The sequence below is a fragment of the Atractosteus spatula genome, chromosome 3 (genome assembly GCF_055471065.1).
Source record: "Atractosteus spatula isolate fAtrSpa1 chromosome 3, fAtrSpa1.hap1, whole genome shotgun sequence".
Taxonomy (NCBI): Eukaryota; Metazoa; Chordata; class Actinopteri; order Semionotiformes; family Lepisosteidae; genus Atractosteus; species Atractosteus spatula.
Window position 1 is genome coordinate 56286463 of NC_142708.1, and position 23098 is coordinate 56309560.

General features: G+C 38.1%; 1 protein-coding gene across 2 annotated transcripts in view; it reads left to right on the forward strand.

The window, feature by feature from the left end:
• The window catches only part of dym (dymeclin), a 147033-nt gene that overhangs the window by 112360 nt on the left and 11575 nt on the right, over positions 1–23098 (forward strand). For both annotated transcript variants that reach the window (XM_088910899.1, XM_088910898.1), the window contains 2 exons: positions 17534–17716; positions 19307–19420. In XM_088910899.1, the coding sequence (XP_088767025.1) occupies positions 17534–17716; positions 19307–19420 (297 nt within the window). The remainder of the gene's footprint in view (positions 1–17533; positions 17717–19306; positions 19421–23098) is intronic.

Here is a 23098-nt window from a genome sequence, read left to right on the forward strand (position 1 = left end):
GTAAGTCTTTTGACTGCAGTGTAGAACCCATGGCACTTAGTGAACTGGTTAAAGGAGAAATGGACATTTAATTAAAAGAAAAAAGAGTTTAAAGGGGAAATGAAAAGAAATAAAAAGAACATTAAAATTTGGAGTTTGATAAAAATGCTAAGATTTTTAAACATACAAATTTCAAATGAAAAACGAAATGGGAGAGTGGAGTCCATGTGAAACTATCATTAATAAAATTAATCTTGTTGAAAAGTAAATTAGAGAAATCGTGAAGCCATTATTCCATTTCTATAATTCGATAATTCTATAATGGAATCCATCTTTTCTATAATGAGAGGATTCTGAATGATTTAAGATATTAATTTGTTTTTTCTTTGTGCCAAACATAGTGAAGATGCTTCGGAGTACAAACCATTTTGAGTCTGTTAACCGCAAGTGGCTCTTTGGTAGAGTCCCTGGCTTTTCCAGTTCCTTTATTGAAATTCAAAAGCATGTCTCCTCCACAGCAATGCTAGTAAGCATATCCAAGCTCTCCTAATTATCTGGTAAAAGTTCTAATTGATCTTGTACTCTTGTCTCATGGATTGCCACAGTGTTTGTTTTCTTTAGCTCAAAGCCATTGCTTCCTGATTGGAATATTACCAATTTTTGAGAGGACTGACAAAAACATTTTGTCTTGTAGAAAAACATTAGAAACAAGTATCAGCCGATTAAATGAGCATATAAACACAAATTGATTTTCTTCACCCTTCTCTGTTGTTAATTCTAGACTTACTAATGTTTTTCCTCTGAACTATCTGTTGTTTTGTAATATAATATAGATTGATGTCTCAATGGTGATGACAGCTTTTGGTTAAAAAAACTGTACAACTGAGTTGAATATGTGCCTGATATATCAGCTCATAGATATACAATAAATATATGGGCTTATTGAACATGTCTGCTTTCTCTAACTGTTGTAAAGTTTCAAACTGCAAATGTGAAATCTTTCCCAAATTGTTAGTAGCAAATTAATTAAGTTACTTGGTTTATCAGGATACACAGACATCCTCCTCAGTTGTACAGCTTTGCTAGAATAAGGACAAATCTGGCCACCATCACATTATCAACATCCCTATTGGTGTCTAATTCATTGGAGACAGCTGCTTAGATGTTTAAAATACACATTAACTCAGAGGTCTGTGAAGAAAAGAACTACCAGTGTAGCCCTTGTTCTCAAAACTTTGTAATTAAAATACAAAAGAAACTATGGCACTTAAAGTTGATTAATTATACAAAACATACATACCATCCCTTACTTTACAGTACTTTCCTGGTAAAATGTGAAAATATTGGACTGTTATTATCTCACTTAAGCAACATTAGTGTTTGTTTTATTAGAGGAGATGGGCATCTCTTCAGGGTGGAGACTATTCTAGTGATTCATTTAAACTGTCTAAGAAATGACAGCACTTTCTTACACGAGTTCTCTAAAACACAGTTTTTAGTCAATTTAATTTGGTCAATTTTAAGATTCTTTGAAAACAGGGGAGATAAAAAGCAGATTTATAGTACTTATACCGGATACATTAGTGTGATTGTGTAACGAGCGTGTGGTATTCTAATACACATCGGAGTAACCCATTTTGTACTTGACATATCATGGTTGCTTCCCTGCCAGGTCCAGATTCTTTTATCTTTACAAACTGTTTGCTTTCGTGGGCTCTTTTCTACAGTATATCTTTGACAGGCTTCCCAGCTTTTGAATCGGTGTTTTAATGTTTTTTCTGCCATTTCCATAATTCAAGAGCAGCATGATTTTCTATGGTGTATCATTACTTATATGTGGTCCTACTTTTACAGGAGTTATTAGTGTTGTGATAGAACTCACATATGTTGTCAGTTTATGTTATTACAAAAAACTTTTGGTGTCTCCATACATGAACTGCATGCATGCTTTGAGATATATTTTTTTTATCTGAACGTGAAACTTGAATGCCAGATCACGTTTAGTAAAGCACTGCCACTGAGTCAATCTGGCATCTTAATGTATGAAAACAGAAAGAGAGTAGCAGCATAAAGGTTGAGAACAACTTGATACTATCATTACTGATCTCCTTTTTTATACTTCTGTGTACAATACATTGTAATCTGTAAGCTAAACCAAAGGCACTCTATAAAATAAAGGATGCTGTTGAATTAAATATTATAAATAAAATCTGCAAGTTGCTAATTAAAAGTTGAAAACAGATTGAGCCGTGAATATGAAATGGGCACAAGTCAGCTGTCAGTAATGCCTTTTTCAAGAACATTTCTCAACTGACATTGCTTTGCATATGACCATATATAGTCTAGTCCTCATTAGAAACAAATGTAAATTATGCATAGATAACATTCACTGTGAATAGGTGAATGGACTATTCAAATCAAAATTTGTTTGTAAAAGAAACTGTTGTAGATAGTTCTTTACTTTTCTAGTCATTATTGGAGCTCCATTTGTGTTGAACCTTTAAAACCTACTAATATTTTATCCTCTATCCTGTGTTAGGTCGATTATCTCATTTCTCTAAATAGCTCAATCAAAATAATTTTTCCATGCTCTTAAGAATTTGAATACTTCATAGACTTCTGCAACCAAATCTTCCAAAATAGATATGTAATGTTTATGGTCTTATTTAATACACAACCAAATTAAAGTAACATAACATGCATGATGTTTTAACAATTAGCATCCTGGAAAAAAAACACAAATACAAAGAGACAGCTCATCCTGCATATTCAGAGATTTGTCCTCTTGCATGAGCACAATTTGGGGTGGGGAAAAAAGGAAGACCTAGCTTTTTATGAATAAAATATACTTGGAGACTCACAGAAGCTTTTCAGGTGTATTTTTTCTTTTTTTTGTTAGATTATGAATAGTCAACTGTTTTTGGAGTGAAACTGTATTTGTCATCAATGAAAAACAGAACCTGAATAAAATTTCTGTCAGTGAGTCATGAATTATATTAGCTGTTTACCTCCGACTGCAGGGATTTCTGTTTCATTCTGTATTGTCTTATTATGTCATGGTATTTGAAAGAAGCTGTTGACTTGCAAACGCTCAGCTCATTTGTTCATCGTGCTTTTGTTCCTGTCATTCATCTACAAAAGCATTCTCTGTTTCAACCACAAAACTAAATTACAGTGATGAGGCCTGAGCTGTTAGGTCTGTGAAATCATTGAGATATTATTTTCTAGTGTAGTGGTACTCCTTTGAGGATTCAAATCTTCAGTCTTGTGTCTTATATACAAGATACAAACTATGTCTATATTTATTTTTTTAGTCTATAAGCTTCAGTATTTTTTTGAAGATGCATAGTATTCCCCGTTTGTTGCCAGCTCTTATTTCATTTTTGGGAAGTTTCTAGACATGGTTCTTTTTTTTAAGAGTTTACTGACCTAGTATGCCTGTCTTCTAAGTGGAATCCAGGGTGGTTATTTCATTTTGTTTTGTGTAACACTTGTTTTTAATGTTTATGGTTCCAGAATAATATTTTTTAAGCATAATGTGGCAGGAAAAGGCAGCAGGAAATTAGAGTAACATGGTTTCCAAGATGGAATCACACCTGATTCATCTTGCATTTGTGTCCATTTTGAAGTGCTCAGTTTTCATTGTTTAGGAGTGTCCTCAAAGAATAATAATAATAATTGCTTACACTTATATAGCACTTTTTCTGGACACTCCACGCAAAGCGCTTTACAGGTAATGGGGACTCCCCTCCACCACCACCAATGTGCAGCATCCACCTGGATGATGCGACGGCAGCCATAGTGCACCAGAACGCTCACCACACATCAGCTATGAGTGGGGAGGAGAGCAGTGTAATGAAGCCAATTCTTAGATGGGGATTCTTAGAAGGCCATGATTGGTAAGGGCCAATGGGAAATTTGGCCAGGACACCGGGGTTAAACCCCTACTTTTTCGAGAAACGCCCTGGGATTTTTAATGACCACAGAGTCAGGACCTCGGTTTTATGTCTCATCTGAAGGATGGCGCCTGTTTACAGTATAGTGTCTCCGTCACTATACTGGGGCATTAGGACCCACATGGATCGCAGGGTGAGCGCCCCCTGCTGGCCCCACTAACACCTCTTCCAGCAGCAACCTTAGTTTTTCCCCGGAGGTCTCCCATCCAGGTACTGACCAGGCTCACACCTACTTAGCTTCAGTGGGCTGCCAGTTGTGAGTTCAAAGAAGATAAAACTTCATTAATTCATTAAAAATTAATGAAGCAAATATTTTACCAGGAGTGTTCAGCTACAGAGCAGCATTGACTTTTTTCAAAATATTTGTCTCCCTTCATCCTTAAGAATGAACACATGAACACATGAAAGGTGACAAAGGTGCCATTCAGCTTCAAAACATATGGTTGAGTTGTCCCGGACATCTTCTGCTCTTCATGTAAGAAAGTGCTTCCTGTTTTCAATCCTAAACACATCTCTTCTGAGACGAGATTTGCTTGTGTTGCTGAGGGTTTACTGTATATCTTTTCTGTTTGAAGCAGTAATCTGGTTTGACAGTGCATTTAAGAATTCTGAATACTTGAATCTAAGTCCTTCATTCTTTGTGCTCCTCAGGACTAGAGATAATCAATTCATTAAAAAGTCATTGGCTCATCTTTAGAGCGCACCAGTGTTCTTCTTCTAATGTGAAAACCATATCTAACTGCTTTGTGAGATCTTACTAACACATTCCATAATCTCAGCTTTGGTTATATTTATTTAATCTAAAAATTTCTCATCATATTCGTCTTGCATTCTGAAAAGCTGGTGGAAAGAGGAGGTGTAAGTGCTTTAGGAAAGAAAGTCAGTGCTGCAAAAAATCTTTTTGGAGGCCCCTTCCAACAGGCCTATGGCCTTTTTTTACTCCACAGTATATACTGTATGGATATGTTTCCATTCCCACTTGAGAAGCTGGAAATTTTATTGTTTGCTCACCTTGGCCCTACCCCTGTGCAATTATAATCAAGTGTGTTTTGTCCTAGTTCTGCAGATATGCTGTCTCTTCCTGACCCCCTTTATGACAACCCTCTAGATAATCTTCTGCCAGTTCACTCTCTATGGCAAACACAATCCCTTGCTACCAGATGTGTATTAAAAACAATGTCATTAACTAATCACCGGCCTCATCCCTGGCGCACTCTAATCTGTAAATGATAAGGTAATGGCAGACAGATTGCACAGCGAGTTCAGAGCTCACGTATCCTCCCAGACGCTCATAAGCATCTATCACTTTCAATTACCAAATGTCAAGTGGTAGGCAGCTGATTTCCGCTTCATTTTGCTTTGCCAGTGCCTGTCAGCAGCGCCTGTCTGCGAGGCTCTTGCATTTTGGTTGCAGGGAGTAAATTTAACCTCTCTTAACAAAGCAGTCTGTAACACTTTGTGTTTTCAGAGCGTCCGTTGGCAAATCTTGCCTCTCTCCATGTGGGCACTGCGGCATCACAACAGGTTCTCTCCAGACACCGATAACGGCTCGAGCTCAAATGCAAATGGTGATATGAGTCATTCTAGGGGTTTCTGCTGAACCCTTTTGCTGTGCTTTCTTACAGACTCTTATTTTGTGGCTGTCATGAATTTATCTTTATTTTAATTGACTCATTTTTAAAACCTTAGTTATTTTATATTATGCAGTCTTTGGTTGCAATTGTTGCTTCCCAGAAATGGTTCAACTTTTTCAAGGGTTCCTTTTACGTAACAAATGTAAAAAAGTAAATTATTGATTGAATCAAGATTAACGGATAATTAGTCCCCTGAAACTGTTTTCAGTTACAATCATATCTGCAAATTGAGCTTTAATTTTTTCAAGGGCATTTTTATTAAATATATTATTGCATTGCAGTTATGTAACTGTAGCTGTCAGGTGTAGCACATTGTATACAGTCATTCCTAACATAATTGAAAATTACAAATGCTGCAGGGACTTTTAACAGTACGTAAGTTTCTGAATATTCTTAATTGTTATTAACGTGAATTATTGCATTTTTCATTGAAGCTAGGGATGCGAACTTTTGTCAGCAAGTGTAAATACAAAAGACAGATTGGCTTCTTTCCCTTCAATTACAATTCAAGGACAATAATTGTCCTTCCAGTTTCCAGGTATTACAGAGGTGTGGTGCGTTCTTCAAATGCCTGAGTCCTTCCTGACTCCTCCTGACATCATTCATTTGTCTCTTTTTATTCATTTAACACACTCCATTTCTCTGTTCCGTTTCTTAAGAATGATACATTACTGTATTTGGAAACCTCAGAAATGATCTACAGAACTGAACTCAATAGAAGCAATAGAAGAATTATATATTGCTTATTTCTAATATACAACATATTTAATGTAACAGTTCTGAGAAAATTAGGTCTACGTCTTACATGGTACTGTTCGGTTCTGAAATAGCACCTGCTGTATGTAGAGGCAATTAAGCACCTAAATATGTGTTTTTATAGGCTGCACTAGACCAAATTCCAATTAATTTTGTTGACATGGCAATAAAGTATTGAACACAATTGAATACATAAGATTTATAGTGTTTTCAAGCAGTTCTGTCCTGGATATCTGGGAAAAATCAGAAAACCTTCTCAGTCCCTGAGTCAGTGGTTATTCATGGATTGACATAAAAGACGTGCAGGACTTCTGGCCCAGATCAACGATGGTCCCCTTTTCTCTGATAAGGAACCCCAGCGGCAGTGCAGAGCTGTCTGGGGTGGGAAAACAGGGCCTGGCAATTGGACTGTAAGGATGAAAGGGTATACAAGACGACAGGAAGTTATGAGTTATAAGTTGTTATGGATACAAAGGTATCTTGTGGATGGCAGAGAGTTATGGTATCTAAGGAAGGTCCCCTTGAGTCTTCATTTTCTGCCTCCACCTCTTACTTTCCAGGAGGTCTGTGTAGTAGGAGTTTTCTGAGTGAATCTTTGTTGTTATTCAAGCACCTGTGTGTCATTAGTTTCTCTTTGTCTCTGTTTGACACACTAAGGGAAATGTACTGAGAACTCACTGAAACTGCTGCGTTCATCACAATATTCTGTTTATTGATAATGCTTTAAAAATATGTTAGTATATGAGAATTTGAACATTTCCTGTTTGATTTGCTGCATTAGCACAGGGTGAAGCAAACACCAGAACTGTTTATCTATCTTGTATTAGCGAGACATTTTCTTTAAACCATACCTCACTGTAAGTATACTAATCTGAATTACGGTTGATACAAAAGGGATAGCCAGCAGCCATATCACCCTGGAGCTCTCAACTGGCTACCCACTGAAGCTAAGCAGGGTTGACCCTGGTCAGTACCTGGATGAGAGACCTATGCTATGGTTGCTGCTGGAAGTGGTGTTAGTGGGACCAGCAGGGGAGCCCACCCTGCGGTCTGCGTGGGTTCTTATGCCCCTGACTCTCAATGGTCATTAAAGATCCCTGGGCATTTTTCAAGAAAAGTAGGGAGTTATCCCAGTGTCTGGGCCAAATTTCCCCCCTCTGCCATTACCGTGGGGTTCTGGGGTGCTGTCTGTGTGGAATACAGTGCTCCAGTTTCCTCAAAAGGTCCAAATACACACTGGTTGGTTAACTGGTTTCTGGTAAAATTGGCCCTGATGTACCCTGGTTTGCTTGCTGGGATAGTCTTCTGCTGCCCCGTGAAAGCGAATTGGAATTGGAAGGGGTGGTTAGAAAATGGACAAAAGAGATATTCTAAAGTTATGTGTGTTCAGGATGCAGTCTACCGATGCAGATTAACTGAAACATTTCCAGTTGATAAATTTTATTGTACATTATGTATTAATTTTTAATACATTTAAAATTAAAACCCAGAGGCTAGCAAATGAGGAGTTCAAAAGCCTTATTAATTAACCAGGCGCAACACCCAGCTCCTGTACAGAGGTGACTAGGAATGGGGTGGGGTTGGGATTGCTCTTACGTTTATAAGAAAAAATTGATATCCTGAATGATTTTTGAAATGGTATTCCCATCTGTTTTGACTCTTCTGCCAGGCTGAAACTGGGAAGGGCAGGAAGTACAGAGTGAGTCTATGTATGAAAACCTAGAAGCCATTGCAGATGACTGAGAGTGCCAAAGGAAAATGTGCCTTTCACACCAGGGAAACACGAGCTCAGCTCATTTAATCAGGCTACTGTGTCTCCCACACACAGACGTCTCGCTTCGCAATTTGCATTTGACCTTAATTCCCTGGTGTACGGCAGTTTTTGAGGGTAATCTTATTATGTGCTGTGATATCAAGGGACCTGGGCCACAAGTAGTGAGCACGGTTCTGCCTTTCAAGCAACCTACCTATCACATCTCACCCATATTCTCCAGCACCATTTCACTCCAGCAGCAGATCAATGATTATTAGTGCTTGACAGATCACTAGTGGTCATTTCTCACTGCCTACTCTTTCGTCATGCATATTTTTTATCTTACAAGCCTTTCCTCTGCTGCAGACCTAATGGAGGTGGGAGTTTGACATCATTATTTATTTTCTTGTAAGAGAACTCCTCAACCTCAGATGAGGATATTTTGGCACACGCTGCGTGCTCTTTGAAACAGCTTGCCTTTTTCCCTGCTGTGCCTTAAAACCTACTTAACAGCGATCATTTTGATCCAGTTGACAACCGCAGTTCAGCGAATCAATTGTGATGTCTGTAGCCAGCATAGTCATTTAGTGATGTTTAAATCTGATAGTTTTGCATTTACAGCTGTCATCTAAAGAATCTTTTATAGTTCTAGCAATAATGCAGCAAATAAACACAAAATGTCTTCTGTCCAGTTTGTGATGGATACACAAGGATGCTTCACACAGCTCAACATGGAAACAAGGTACTGAAATTCTTACAATACAGAGACAGTAGTGATTCATTAATCTCTGAATTCCTTGTGAATCAGGGAGTGAGCAGGCATTTCTGAGGAGGTCTAGACATCCTCAGCACCTTGAACTGTTTCTCCCTTTCAGTACTTAATCCCGTGATGAGGAGTTAAAGAGTTTTCTCTTTTCCAGTTTCCCAGTATCACTGTCAAGCATGCTTTGATTTATCAATATGATAATCAATGTAGTCTCTACTACACTGATATAACTGTCTGTTTCAAACATGATGAGGGCATCACATGATTTGTTTGTCATTGGTTACAAAGTGTAAGCAAATGAGTTCTCATTCTGTGTATAATTTTGACTTTTTTCCAAGCAGGTCCTGCTTGCAAAAACCCAGCATACACCAGACAGTCTGTCAGGCAGTGACCTGCTTTGAAGCAAACTGTAGTTTCTAGGCATAGACTTAAACAGTAAACTGAGAATTAATAAACGGTAGAATTAATAGATCCAGCTAGAGCCTTTGTTTTGTTCATATAATCCTTATTAGAAACTATAATCATTCTGAATTCAGAATTTATTGAAGGTCGTCAGGAATTAGGAGAGAAAATTGAGATGAGGTATAATTTTGAGGAGTCTTGCAGTGTTAATGAAAAAACTCTTCTAAATGTCTCAAAGCTGCAGTACTGTGGGGATGCAGCACATTTGTGTCAGTAATGATTTGGGATGTGTGACAAAGAGACGTGAGAGTTAAGGGCAGATGTCTTTCTGCTCCAGTAGGTCAGTACGTGTCTACTGTATGTCTGTGGCAGAGGCTAGACTTAGCCGATAGCTATGCGAGACGCAGAAATGCAGAGATATTTAGACAAACAACAGAGGCTGTCTGAATTACATCCTTCTGTGGGTGACCTTTGCAGTCTTAGTAAAATCTGTGGAAAATCATGTGGAAGGTAAGCACTATATTCAGAGTATTTAGTGCATTTAATGCAGCATTCAATTGAGACCACTGTTTTGCCGGTTGTCATGAACTCAGGATTTAGCTTAAAGACCAGTGTTTCATTCTCTACTAGAAGCATGATAGTACTTATTGTATTAATACACCCCTGCTAAAAAAACCTACAGAAAGTGATCACTTTTTCTGGCATCAGATAATATGGAGCTTCTAGAAAAATGCTTCTTCATTCTCTTTGCTTCTCTTCAGAGATGTCCTGTGACAGTAGTGTGAGGCCTTTCTTAGCAAACTGATACAGTGTTTTTATTTTTTCATTTGTTGTGGCACATTACAGATTCTCTTGCCTTTGTTTTAGATGCAGACCTGAACAAACATTGGCCTGGCTTTAACTTTCTTCTTTTAGGATGTAACCTGTTTCACCTGATGGATTTCACTGAGGGTTGTATTTTTATGAGCTCTTTCTGAAGCCCCGTATCCTTTGTTAATCTGATGCACCACAACTCACTGCATCACTCACAAGAAAGCGCACATACTGTAAAAGAACCGACTGTGGAAAAATTCACTGCTTAGTGCACTCAGGCAGAACTCCCATTGCCCTATTTTAATGTTTTTTTGTTTCTGTTGTTCTTCACTACTACTGCAGCTCTTGTTAGCAATCAGCAGTCATGTTCGAAGCATCCATTGTTTGTCAGTGACTATGCCATATTTCATTTGACCCTCGATTTGACTGTCTTATATTGCAGCAGTGAATAAATTCAATCACTGGCTAGAATTTGAAGAGGTGCCAAAATGCTTAAAAAATAATTTGAATTAAAATGGAAAACTTGAAGCAAGCTTCATTTTTGTTTTTTATTTCTGCGTTCATTCACCTCTGTATCTTGGAGCTCCTGTATTATAAAACATATATGGCCTCAGGTGATATTTTTGACGACAGTTAAAAATGGTTTTCAATACAAATTTGAGATGGTCTATTGGGTTCCCAAATAGCACAGGCAGTCCAAGACTTCTCTCTGAGTGTTGGCTGAGCCTTGGCCTGGATATCCCTTCTTCTCAGACAGTTTGCCACACTACTGTACGTATCTGAAGCTGAGAGAGTCCCAGAGGTATTGCTGAATTATTTGAGTGCCACTAGGAGTGGGTGGAATACAGCAGCCAAGGGCTTCCTTGGTTCATCAGGCAGAAACAACTCTTGAGGCTTACCAGGCGCCTGTTGGACTGAAAGGTATTAACTGCATTCCAGTTGGCACTGATGATACCAAATCAGGTTAAAAAAAATAAAGGTGATGAATTAACATCCAAAGAAAAACCACTACATTTTGACAGCCTATAGTCATGTGACTACATAGATATTTGGGTGTAAAAGTAAATTACTTTACTGTTGTGTTATGCTTCAAATTGTGAAGTGATTTGTTGTTTTAGAAGTAGTTATAAAATCTGTGACTCCAGTCTACAACAAAGCATCATTGCTCACCTTTAGGCACCAATGTCCTTTCCTGCCTTTATAGTACTTGACTGCTATATGCCAAGTTTATAATGGATACACTTTCAATTCAGTGTCCTCCAATGTTTCTGTAATTCTGAGTACAAGCCATTTTTCTTTGTCATCAGTTCAGCAGATCCTGCTAGTAACAGCAGTGATATTCTTTTAAACAAAAATACATAAAGGAGTAAAGCTGTTCTTTTTTGCTATTTCAAATTAGCATCTTGTAACACCTTCCTTTTACATAAGTCTACCAACTATGCGTTTATTCTCATGTTCTGCTGGCTAAAGTGCATGTAGGTAGCTGCATCAGCATGCATAGGCTGCAAATAAACAAGTAAATGTTTATTCCATGCTGAAAAGAGAAGAAAAGAAACACAACGTTTTGGCTGTGGGGCCTTCTTTGTGTGTCCAGAAAATAAAATAGAGTGGTTGAAAAGAGAAGAAAATACAATGTTTCGGATGTGATGTTTTCCCGAAATGTTATGTTTCTTTACTTCTCTTTTCAGCATTGAATAAACCTCTACTTGTTCCTAAAGTGTATGAGGGCGGGCCTGTCTTTCACTCCTTTGAAAGACAGACCTGCCTTCTGAAAGACAGACAGGTTTCAGCTCCAAACCTTCACCATTCTTTCAGCTTTCAGATATTTTTTTTGCTCCAACTAAAGCTTTTGTTTCAATAAAGCATCTTAAATGGTAGGGGTCATGATCTTTAAAATTTAAGCTTCTTTTCTCAGGCCTATGCTCTGCAATAAATATTTAGTGCTGACTTCCTAAGAGCAGGAGACACGTCTTCATTTAAGCCATGCTGGCCTTTCCCTGACTTTTATTGTTGTCTTGAATAGTTCCTTTTTTTAACAATGAAGTCCTAGTACCTTCCGGGATTTGTTTATTGCAAACAACTAGCTGCTGTTGACTCAAATACAAAAAAATTGTACTCTATTTCCATATTAAACATGACTGGCTATGACCATTGTGGTATCCTCCTGCCTCATTGTGGTTTTCCCCTCTGGGAACAAGTCATACACGTGCCATGCTAATTCCCTGAGGAGCCTGGAATACTGAATTTCTGACCGTTTGTGACCGTTTGTATCTCCAGTTTCAACCTTGGAGGGCATTTTTAGTACTTATTTGGTTCTTAGTCAACTCTTATCACTGTATATAGGATGATTGAATGCTGTTAAAAACTATAAACCAGTCAGATACACTCACACATTGTCCAGGTCTCATGCTTGGCCTGCTGTTCTTACTCCCTTCCAGCTAAGTGGCAGGAGTGAATTGCATTCTTGGCCTGTGGGGAGCTAAAAGCAAGAAAGCCACAGAGACGTGTGATGGTCGCCATTATTCTTTTTCACTTGACTTAATTAGAGTGTAGTTTTCCATTGAAATGATTGGCATCATTATTTTTTTTTTTGTTTTTGTTGTATTTTGTGCTTCACTGTAATTTCCATTTTTGCTCTGCTGTCGAGCTCAACCACATGGTTTTCAACACCATCAAGTAACCCCCCATTAATCTCACTTTTCCCTCACTGCTCCCCTGGTCCCTTCTGTAAAAACTCCCCTTACCACAGCCCAAAGCCTATTAATCTTTCTTTGCCTCATCTTTATTCTTTCCTCGCCTTGAAGTTCACAATGTCAGGGGAGTCCAGGCCAGCCTAAACCTCATTCATCTTTCTCTACCTGTGGTCCCTCTCCCCCACTATTTCCCATGCATTTCATTTGCACTTTTAAGCAATAACCTTCATGAGTTACCTTTACTGTCTGGGGCAGAGAGGTGTGTTCTGTGAGAATGCAGTCGCTTTTGTATTCACAGATAAATCTTATCAGTGTATCTAGCGCTTGATCAAAGTGCAGGCATATTGATATACAAATGAACAAAAATGTGTGGATGTACAGTAAAATGTTTATGCTTTGCACTTCTATACAATCTTAAGCAATGTTTTTGTCCTGACATTTTGTGGCTTTACCATAAGGTTATTCCTTATGACTTCTTTAGTTCAACATATAGGGGCTAAACCGTTTTCAGTCTACTGCAATAGTCATCCTCTAGTGAAATAGCAACAGCAACAAAAAATTCATTTAACTTCACATCAAAACAACTGTGAGAACATTGGTCTTTCTTTAATTAGACCTGTGCTACGTGCAATGTCCTACCATCCCAGATAAGGCGCAAAGTTATAAATGGGAAGCTGACGCCAGCTGTTCCTTCTTTTCCTAGTTCAAGTCGGTTCACCAAGGTCTGTCAGCTTTGTCCATTAGAATCTGTCTCCCCTTCTTTTCCTGTTTGTGCTTTGCTGTGCAGCACTGGACCTCCAGTTTGTCTCTCTGACTTTACATCAGATTTGAAATCAAAGCTTTCTCTCCATACACTAGTTCAAAGTGGCAGTGTTCTTTCTGCTGCTTTTCAGACCAATATAGAATGCTGCCCTGATTGGTTTTCACTCCAGGCTGTCCATGTCAGAAGGCCAGTGCTTTTTCTTTCGCTGCAGGAGTGTTGGGCTAAGTGTTTTTTTTTCCAGGTTTCCAAAAGTTAGGCAAAGAATGTGCAGTTTCCAAGGAGAGTCGTGACTCTTACTGCAATTAAACTGGTCCTGGAGGAAACTTGGCCATTTTTCATGTTAAGCTTTAAAGATCAGTGAGTCTTCACAGTGCTGTGTTTTATTTTTTGTGATGTCTTCCAGATCAGATCTACTTGTTTTGTAGATCTGAATGTGTGCGGTTGTTTATTTACCCTAACCCCATCCATTCTAAACTCCCCAAACATCCCAGTGACTTAATTAAAGGAAAAGGTTCTGACTGTCAAAGCTGGTGAAGAATCTAGCAATGAAAAGAAGTGTGTTGAAGTTTTTTGAAGTCTTCTTTCCATGGTCCTGGAAAACCACAGCCTTGCAATTTTTATCACCAGCGTTAAATAAGGACTCGAGTTGGGGACTGGAAAATGTGTTGACCTGTGCTGATTATGTTTGATGTGCAGGTGTTCCGAACACTGCTGAAGTCGACACCAGAAGGTTCTGTGGTTTTCCAGGAGCAGGGTTGCAGATCCCAGCTCTAATTCCCGTTTTTCAGAGTGTCTGTGGAGACGGAAATGAATTTACATGTCGGTACCGAAGCAACAGCCAAGCACTGTGACAGGAGGTTCACACTTAAACACTTCCTCTTGCATTATATTCTGAAAAAATCCCCTTCTGTTCAGTGCCAACGGCATGTAAAAAAAATGTGGTTTCATGACACAGTAGGTTCTCACAGGCTCCTAAATGAACCCCCTGTGCCACTTACTGTGCCTCCTCCAAATATGCAACAGGCCACTGAGAGCACAAAATCTCCGTCATTAAAAGACAGCGGGGATTTGTGATCGGTCACCAAGAGCATGGTGTCATGTGTGTGTGTTTTGCGTGCAGGGTTTGGTCGAGTGATTTCTCATCTAACCTGAACGACTCCAGAAAGTCTGTTGGAGCAGATAAGATCTCCACAGCTATTTTCCAGCCCTTATCCCCACAAGCCCAACATGACTAGCATGCCACGTACGCTCGGTGACGGACATTCACGTACCCCCGGCTTCCTCTGCTGTTCTGGCTGAAGGTCAGGAAAGAAGAAAGCGTGTGTTATTTTTAAATGTCTCTTTAATTCAACGATATGCTGTAAATCAGGCCTCCAGCATTAGAAATTCCTGCTTTTGCTTACAAAGGCGCTAACAATAGAGGAAACATTGGATGTGTTTTTGGAAAGCCCCCTTTTTTTCTAAATAAAAAAAAACTTATGAATACAGAGTCTATTGACCAAAATAATACAAAGCATTTCTTCAGATTAAGGAATTTTTTTGGAAGTTTAGATTCATCAGAGCTGTATCCAAAAATGTGTTTACTTGTCAGAACCTTTTACAAAATCTGACTAGCCAAACATGTTTCAGCATGGATAGGTGTAATTCCTACATATCCAATTTACATTATATTAATTAGTGAGCTTTTCCAGTTGAAGCATTTTTAAGCTCTTTGCAATCTCCATATTTTATTATTCCTTTTTCTTCAGGGTAAATCAGCTATGTTGTTGGCTTTATTGGGAATTTAACTTGTTACACCAAGATCTCCTGGTTAAGCATAATGAAGAACAGATGGATGTAGAGAATTATCTGCATGGTTAACTCATAAGGGGATGCTATATAGAAGGTGCTTGTAATTCCCTAGTACATACAATGAATTCTCTTTTTGTTTCAGCTACTGAAGGGGTGTTTTTTTTGTCTTTTCTGAACCACTTTATTATATTTCTTAATTTGCTACACTTAGTCTTCACAACGATACATAGCATGTTTGAACTCACCTGTGTATATTACTCTACAGAATCACTATTCTTTCCTCTGTGTATACCTGTAAATACTATGTGGACAGTAACAATTTAGCCTGTCTGTTAAACTGGAAAGATGACACACAAGTGTTTTCCGTGACCTTTGTATTGTCACCTTGTCTGCTTCTTCTCTTCGCCAAACCTAATAATACCATGATTCAAGAGCAACGTTGGTATAGGGAAATATTCCTCCCTATATATTCCTCCCTTCCTTGCTGGTACTCCACAAAAACTGCTGGCTGGCTTCTAACCAGAATCTAGAACCAGTGTGAACATGGCCTTTTGCTGGGTGAACTGCTCAAGATCCTCCATCTATTGGTTTAAACAAAGAAAATGCTAAACACCTCGATATTATAAAGAGGGAATTTCCATAGGATTAATATACAACTCTCTCTATTAGTGACTGTTTTAACATGTAAAGACAAAACATTTTGATTCAGCCTCAGGTTTTTTTTTAACTTTACTTGGGTATTCATTTTGGGGGGGTACTGATGTACTGATTACTGATTTAAGGGAAAACTGCATGTCTTGTGGTTTTACCTGTGTTAACATCTTCCTTCTAAACCTTTTGTGGGCTGCATCTTTGAATTCATGGAGAGAAATGCCTGGCAATGATCACAAAATATGTTCATTCACAGAGCAACTTCTTGTATATATCATTGAGAGTTCCTGAGAGATGCCTTGGAATCAGAAGCTAAATGTCCAAGAATACTGAATCATATTAGTAAGGAAAAGGTCACTTATACTGGCCATAGCAATTTAGACAGAACTGACATGAAAACTCAGTGACTTTTATTGGCCAGTTTTAAAGACTCAGTGTTCAGTCATACTTTGTAAATGAAGAGTACAGGCATCAGTTTTTTATCTTTGCTATAATAAAAGCCTACAACTAAAGCAACTATTCAATTAGAATGACTAGACCCAACACTTTTTATTCAGTCAGTATATTTTCAATGAATCCTTTAAAGAATTAATTCAGTAAATATAGAGGTGCTGTTGATTTTAAAACCCTGTTAACTGTGTGTGCTGCTACATGTAAGTGGGTTGGTGTTTTGGTGTAACATAGACCTTAGCAGTACAGTAGTGATCTGAGCAAGTTTAGAAATCAGTTACTAAACCATAAATTAGACAATGCATATTGTTGTTCACTTTTATTCATTATTCAATTACTTATTTTAGTGTTCCCAGTGAGTGATGCATAAACTACAAATATCAGTGCCTAAAACCTACTGGATCAGGAAAGCTGAGGAAAGTATCCTACACCGTTATGATGTGTGGCTTCTCCATAGTTTTATCTAAAAAAGAACAGCACACTGATAGAAGTGTTTACTACTGAGCTTTTATGACCCTCACTGTATTGCTTCTGACGCCTTAAACTCAAGGGTGTGCTGTCTGAGGCAGATACTGACAAAATAATACCTTCAGTGTAACAAAAATGTTTTATCTGCTCGACAACATTCTGAAACTCCCCTCTTAAGATGGTGCCATTCTGCTACGCAGGGTGATAGCAGCCAACTAAATGTAAGTCAAGATACTGATGGAGCTCAGAGACACTCCAGGAGTTGTAGAAAAGTCCTTGTGTTAGTGCATACCACTGTATGAAAGTAGTGTAAGAAAGAATAGCAGTTCTATAGCAACAATAAAATATAATTAAAAAATTATAGTACAATAACAATTCTTAGCGGTAAGTAGCAAAGAAAGCTGAATAAAATAGACCCTGTATTGTGCTCATGATTTTCTCTGTCCTTTTTTTAAACTGATCTCAATTTAATTGCCTTTTTTAACTGAGATATCATCAGATTGTCTAATCTTTTATTTAAAATGAGCAGTTTACACACATAGAATAGATGCTTATGGATGGGAAACGTTCCCAGAGAGAAGAAGAAAAGGTTATTTTGATCGAATGTTTGAGTCTGTGTTATAGTTGTCTCAACTCTGCATCTCTCTGTCTCTTGCAGGCACAAGATCTAAATGTGATCGAAGAGGTGATCCGCATGATGCTGGAAATAATCAACTCCTGCCTTGCCAACTCCCTGCACCACAACCCTAACCTGGTCTATGCCTTGCTGTATAAGAGGGAGCTCTTTGAACAGTTCAGAAGTCACCCTTCCTTCCAAGACATCATGCAGAATCTAGACGTGGTAAGCAGAATGAGACGGTTTGGTATTTGTAGGAAGCAGAGGACAGGGAGACAGATTCCGCCTTTTATTTACTATCCAGCATATATTTCTCAACCACTAGACTGCATTAGAATGGCTAGTGGTGTATTCATCCTTCTCAAAGGCATGGACAATATCAACTCTATGAACTTCAGAAACAAAACAGACACGAACCAATGGATACAAATAGAAACATTGTGGAATTCCATTTAAATCCGAGAACAGGAGGCACTTTTACTCAAAGGGTGGTGTCAGTATAGAACAAGCTACCGTGTTGTTGAAGGCTTCTTTCAAGAAACATCTGGATGAGTAGCTTCAAGTAGCTGCTGTCTAGCAAAGACACCTGTTTCTTTTTCATATGGCAAACCCCACAGCACAAAGAACAGAGTTTGCATATTGTCAAACCAAGCGCTGGTACAGATCTCACTGACTAGAACACAAGCTCACAGGCCCATGGCCACAGAGGAACTGGTGGATAGCAACCCAAGGACACCCCAACCAGATATCACCCACCCAGTAGTGTCCCACACCCTGGTAACTCCTCTTCACAGCAGCCTGTTGGTTTATTCTACAGCTCTTAGTGAAGCCTTTAGCTTTATGAACCATTCAGAGTCTCCCTGTATTATACATTTTATGCTGCACTGCTGAGATTTACATGACTTTAGATGTCTGTATGTCTGTTTTTAATAACACAAGATCAGTGGTGTTTAATGTGCTATTCAGTAGGAGAAACACACAGAGCTTTCACAGCTTTGTTTCGGATTGAATGCACTTGCTTTTAGTGTGGGAAACTAAAATCAAATTAGTACTTGGATATTTCCAACAATTCCTTAAAATATTGTATAAATAGAGGTGTACTATAACTATGCTGAAACTACATTTAAAATGTATGATCTGGGTATGTTTTTAAATAAAATAATATAGCAGAAATCCTTAGCAGGGGAGGTTACCAGGGTTAGCTGTGTCCTGGGAGTTTTTGATATGCGTTTTCTGTTTTCTACCCTGAATTTTAAGAAGCAGCTTAAAATCCTGTCATTAAATCATCCCATATGTTTCTGCTTACACTTAAAACCACACAGTAGCGACCAAGTCATGAATTTTACATGCCTTCAGCTAGTATCATTTCACTGGGGAAGTGGAAATGCATTTCATAGTTTCTGTGCTTTACAGATTTGTGTTCATTATTTCTTTCACCTCATGCATTTCTAAGCTCATGATGCCTTAACTCCACTCCATCTTAGTAAAATAGGCAGATATTGCAACACAGAATATTTTCAGCACTTTTCGTTGCAAGAAGAACTAAAAAGACTAGACAAAGAACTCCAATAAAAATTGCTATAGCTACAAATAATAGTGAGCCTTAACAAGATCATGTTACTCTGCACATATTTTCGCCCACCTCTTTCTCTCACTTTTAGCAAAATGAAAATGTCAGAGATTCGCTTAAGGATTCTCAGAACCAAAAGTGTTGAAAAAGAGCTTTGTGGAATTTGGGCTAAAAAAAAGATGGTGCTAAGATGGTCCTTGTGAACGTGGCTGCGCCACTGGTGATGACGCGTCTTAATCCCACAGGTGATTGGCTTCTTCAGCGCACGGCTGGAGCAGGCCGGGTCTGACCTATCAGTGGAACGTGTCCAAGAGGTCATCAAGCAAGGAGCTGTGGCTCTGCCCAAAGATCGGCTCAAGGTAAGACGCTGTGGGAAACTCATGAACATCTAAAACTGGCCTGGTCCTTATTGCTCAAAGCATTTTAAGTGCTAAATATTTTATTTTCCCCAGGCTATGATATTGACTTCAGTGTGCTAAGGCACTCTGTATTGTCTCCTGGAACTAAAGAACACTTAAGGGAGAATTTAACTTAACTCACTTCGTGCAGCTGGCCTCAAGTCGTAAAATCTGAAAAAGAGTACTACTTCATCAGGGACTGTATGTATGTCTTCATGTAATTACTTTTGGAGGGGATTTCAGATCAGGTGATTTAAGAAACTTCTTATTTACTGCATAATATCCGATTATATGATTCATCTTTCAGTGGACCTTAGCCATGATAACATTTCCAGTGTATTAAAGAAAGAATATACCTCTCATAAATGAAAGGGACTTGAAAAGAATGTATTTGTAATACGAACATTAACATTACAAACATGAGAAGGCCATTCAACCCATCTAACACAAATGGATTAGGTGTATGTAAAACTTGAAGAAAGATCTCAACTGTTTGTAGCTGGATACTTTTATAATAAGATAACACAAAACTAGCTTGTTAGAAGAACATGGTTCTTCACCACAATGAGAAGGAAAATTACATAGGCCTCACATACAAACATTAGAACTATGTGTTTTATTGTTGAATAACAGTTGAATAATATGTATTTAACTGTTATTAGTTATCTTAGTTTGGGTGAGAAGAAACCAAGCTTGTCATTTATCAATCTTTGACGCACATTGATCTGATTTTTCAAAATACTTGATTGTAACAGCTGAAATAATTAAAATATATTTGGTCAATTAAAAAGGAAAGGTAAACAAGGTAAATGAAGGAAAGGCAGTGAGTGCAATTAGGAAAATCATGCAAAATCCTATGCAAAAGTATAGACAGTACTGTACAGTATGTGTATATACTAAAAATACTTTAAGCACAAAATTAAAAGCTTTTCACATTGTTGCATTCCGTTTACACTAGTTTCAAAGCTCTAGAAAGAATGATATGATTCATGTTTTCAGAGAAAGAAATCAGTTATCAGTAAATTATTTTTTAATATCTTAAGATTAATTGCATAAATATGTTCCTTTTTTTTGAGTGAAGCTGACTTCAACTTTAAATGGGCACAGTGAGTTTGTTGTGTTATATTAAATAAAATCTCTGTTCCTTACCTTCCCTGTATTTGTTTTAGTTCTTCCTCCATCAACATGTTTCCAGTTCATTGAGAGGGTGTTTTCCAGCCTGTTTTTTTTCAAATGGAAATTATATTGTTCTGTTAGGGGGAGACCAATGTTCTCCTCAGGCTTGTGCTCACTCTGTAATCAAGAACTATCATTTGGCATATCTGAGTGTTACTTTGGCTATAGCATAAAACTGTTTCTTTTATCCTTTTTCGGGGCTTTCATGATCATTTGTCATTAAAAATTCAGAAAAACACATAGTGTCTTATTTCTCTTTGATTGTTGAGTTTAGCAAGAAAAGTAGCAAGCTAAAAGAAAACTCATTACTGTTATGGTGGCTTTTAGAAAGTTAAGTGGGTTTGTTTTTGTAACCTTTTAAATGTGTTTTCTTCTGCCTTTGAAATGCAATTTGCATCACTGGTTTTCCGAAAGCCTTGTAAGTCGATCTACCTGCCATTTAAGATGTGTTGAATCAACCCATTTTCTGAACTCGGCTCAGGATAGAGACTTCAATTTTAATGTGTAGCCAGTTGTTTTCACTGCAGCTTGAAGGATGCTTTTGGTGAACAAGAAGTAGAGAAATGGTGATGCTGCATAGAAAAACATTCAGTCACTCTTTGTGCTGAAAAGTTTATTGCTGTTTTAAACTGGGGCATTCATACAGTAGCCTAGTGAATTTGTCACTTTTCTTTCTTTTAATTAATTAGAAAAGGGGGGTCCTTTGACAGAAATGATCTTTGTGAAGCAAATGCTAAACAATACAAAACTGAAAAAACCAAGTCCAGTGGCAGAAAGTTATGCTTTTCTTCCTCAGTCATCTCCACCTTAATTAAGAAATACAGTGACATTCAGTCTTACCACTATTGATTACAGCTTTAATGCAGAACAGCCAGTTGGAGACAGAAACTGCATATAATTCACAGAATAATAGTCTTTGGTGTTGTATGTTACAGAGGCATTTCAGTAATTAAGGGTGCAATGATCAGGTTAAGTAGCCTGCAATATCTTATTTCTGGAATACCTGTGCTGGATAATGAAAGCTTGGATAAGATTAAGGGTAATTAAAGATGGCAACATTTTCATTAGTATTAATAGCTACCTAGAGCATGTGAAGCATGGCCTTTTTATATAACATTTAAATATGTGTACATTATTAGATTTACAGGGAACCAAGGCAAAGGAACGTGTAGTAAATCACTCCTTTGATAAAATCAGGAGGGGGAGAAAATGGCTTCATTAACATGAAATCATGGGAATAGGTTGTCTTCTACAACATTCTGCTTCTGCCCCCTGAGTTGGAGAGCTTACAATAAATCAAAGTCAAAATCTATGCATCTGTAGTCACCAGCAGGCTCCAAGCATTATTCATGACCCACTGTTGTGGTAATTTTTTATTTGCCTTCTGTAAAAGACGTATTAATTTATCATAAAAGGGGCTGCTGTCTAAACTCCCAGGTGGCTCTGGTAGTAAAGTTGCCCTCTTCAGTTGGTGGTTAAGCCTGGGATCCAAGCATCACAAGTGCTAGCCCAGGCTAAGGACATCAGCTCACTGGGACAGGATTCCCTTACGAGGGTCCTGGTATCACATTGCAGAAAACATTTTCTCAGAACCAATCTGAGTCAAGGTCACGGTCAAACTTTCAAGCACTAACAAATGTATAAAGGAAAGACAAGCTTGTCATTTCATTTCCATTGTTGAACTGTGAGCTTAGCAGACCTTAACTAACTAAAGGTCAAATAAGAGAGTAAATTGATGCAGTTGCTTAAGGTCACTTAAATAATTAGGTATTAGTCAAAACAAAGACTTGGGTGGAACAGAATAAAGATGACAGAATAAAGATGGACTGGAATTCCTGGACCCTGGTTGGTCAGCCATTCAGTGGAATGATGGGAAATGAGAAAATGCAAATTAAATGCAAAGTAACTTTGTGGTCACAAGCAGGAGTAAGACTAAACATCAGTATAAATGTAGATTTTTAAATAAACATTTTCCATGTTAAATGCTTTTGGAAAGCCGCAGTGTCCAAAGCAACTCAGAAACAAAAGCAGGTACTGTAAAGGTAACTGCAAGATCCAGACAGCCAAAAAGAGACATGTGACACCAGGTACACCTTGGGAATAGGGGTTTTGAGTGTGGAGCTGTCTCGTCTGCAATATGTTAACCAAACTATGAACATCTACTGTATGTCACTGTGACTTAGTATTTAAATTAGGACTAATTAGGGTTGTGGGAGTATGGAACAAGCTACCCAGCCATGTTGTGAAGCTGATACCCTGGTTTCTGCCAAGAAGTGACTGGATGAGATCCTTGGATCAATTAACTGCTAACTACAACCTAGCCACATGGACCAAAAGGCCTCCTCGTTTATAATCGCGCTTAGATTTTTATCAAGGCAAAAATCGGATATCAGAGGTGTAGTAGTTCAGGTGGGTAGCTGCGTCAGCTATTTGGGTAGTTTGCAGTCATGCTTAGACTGCAAA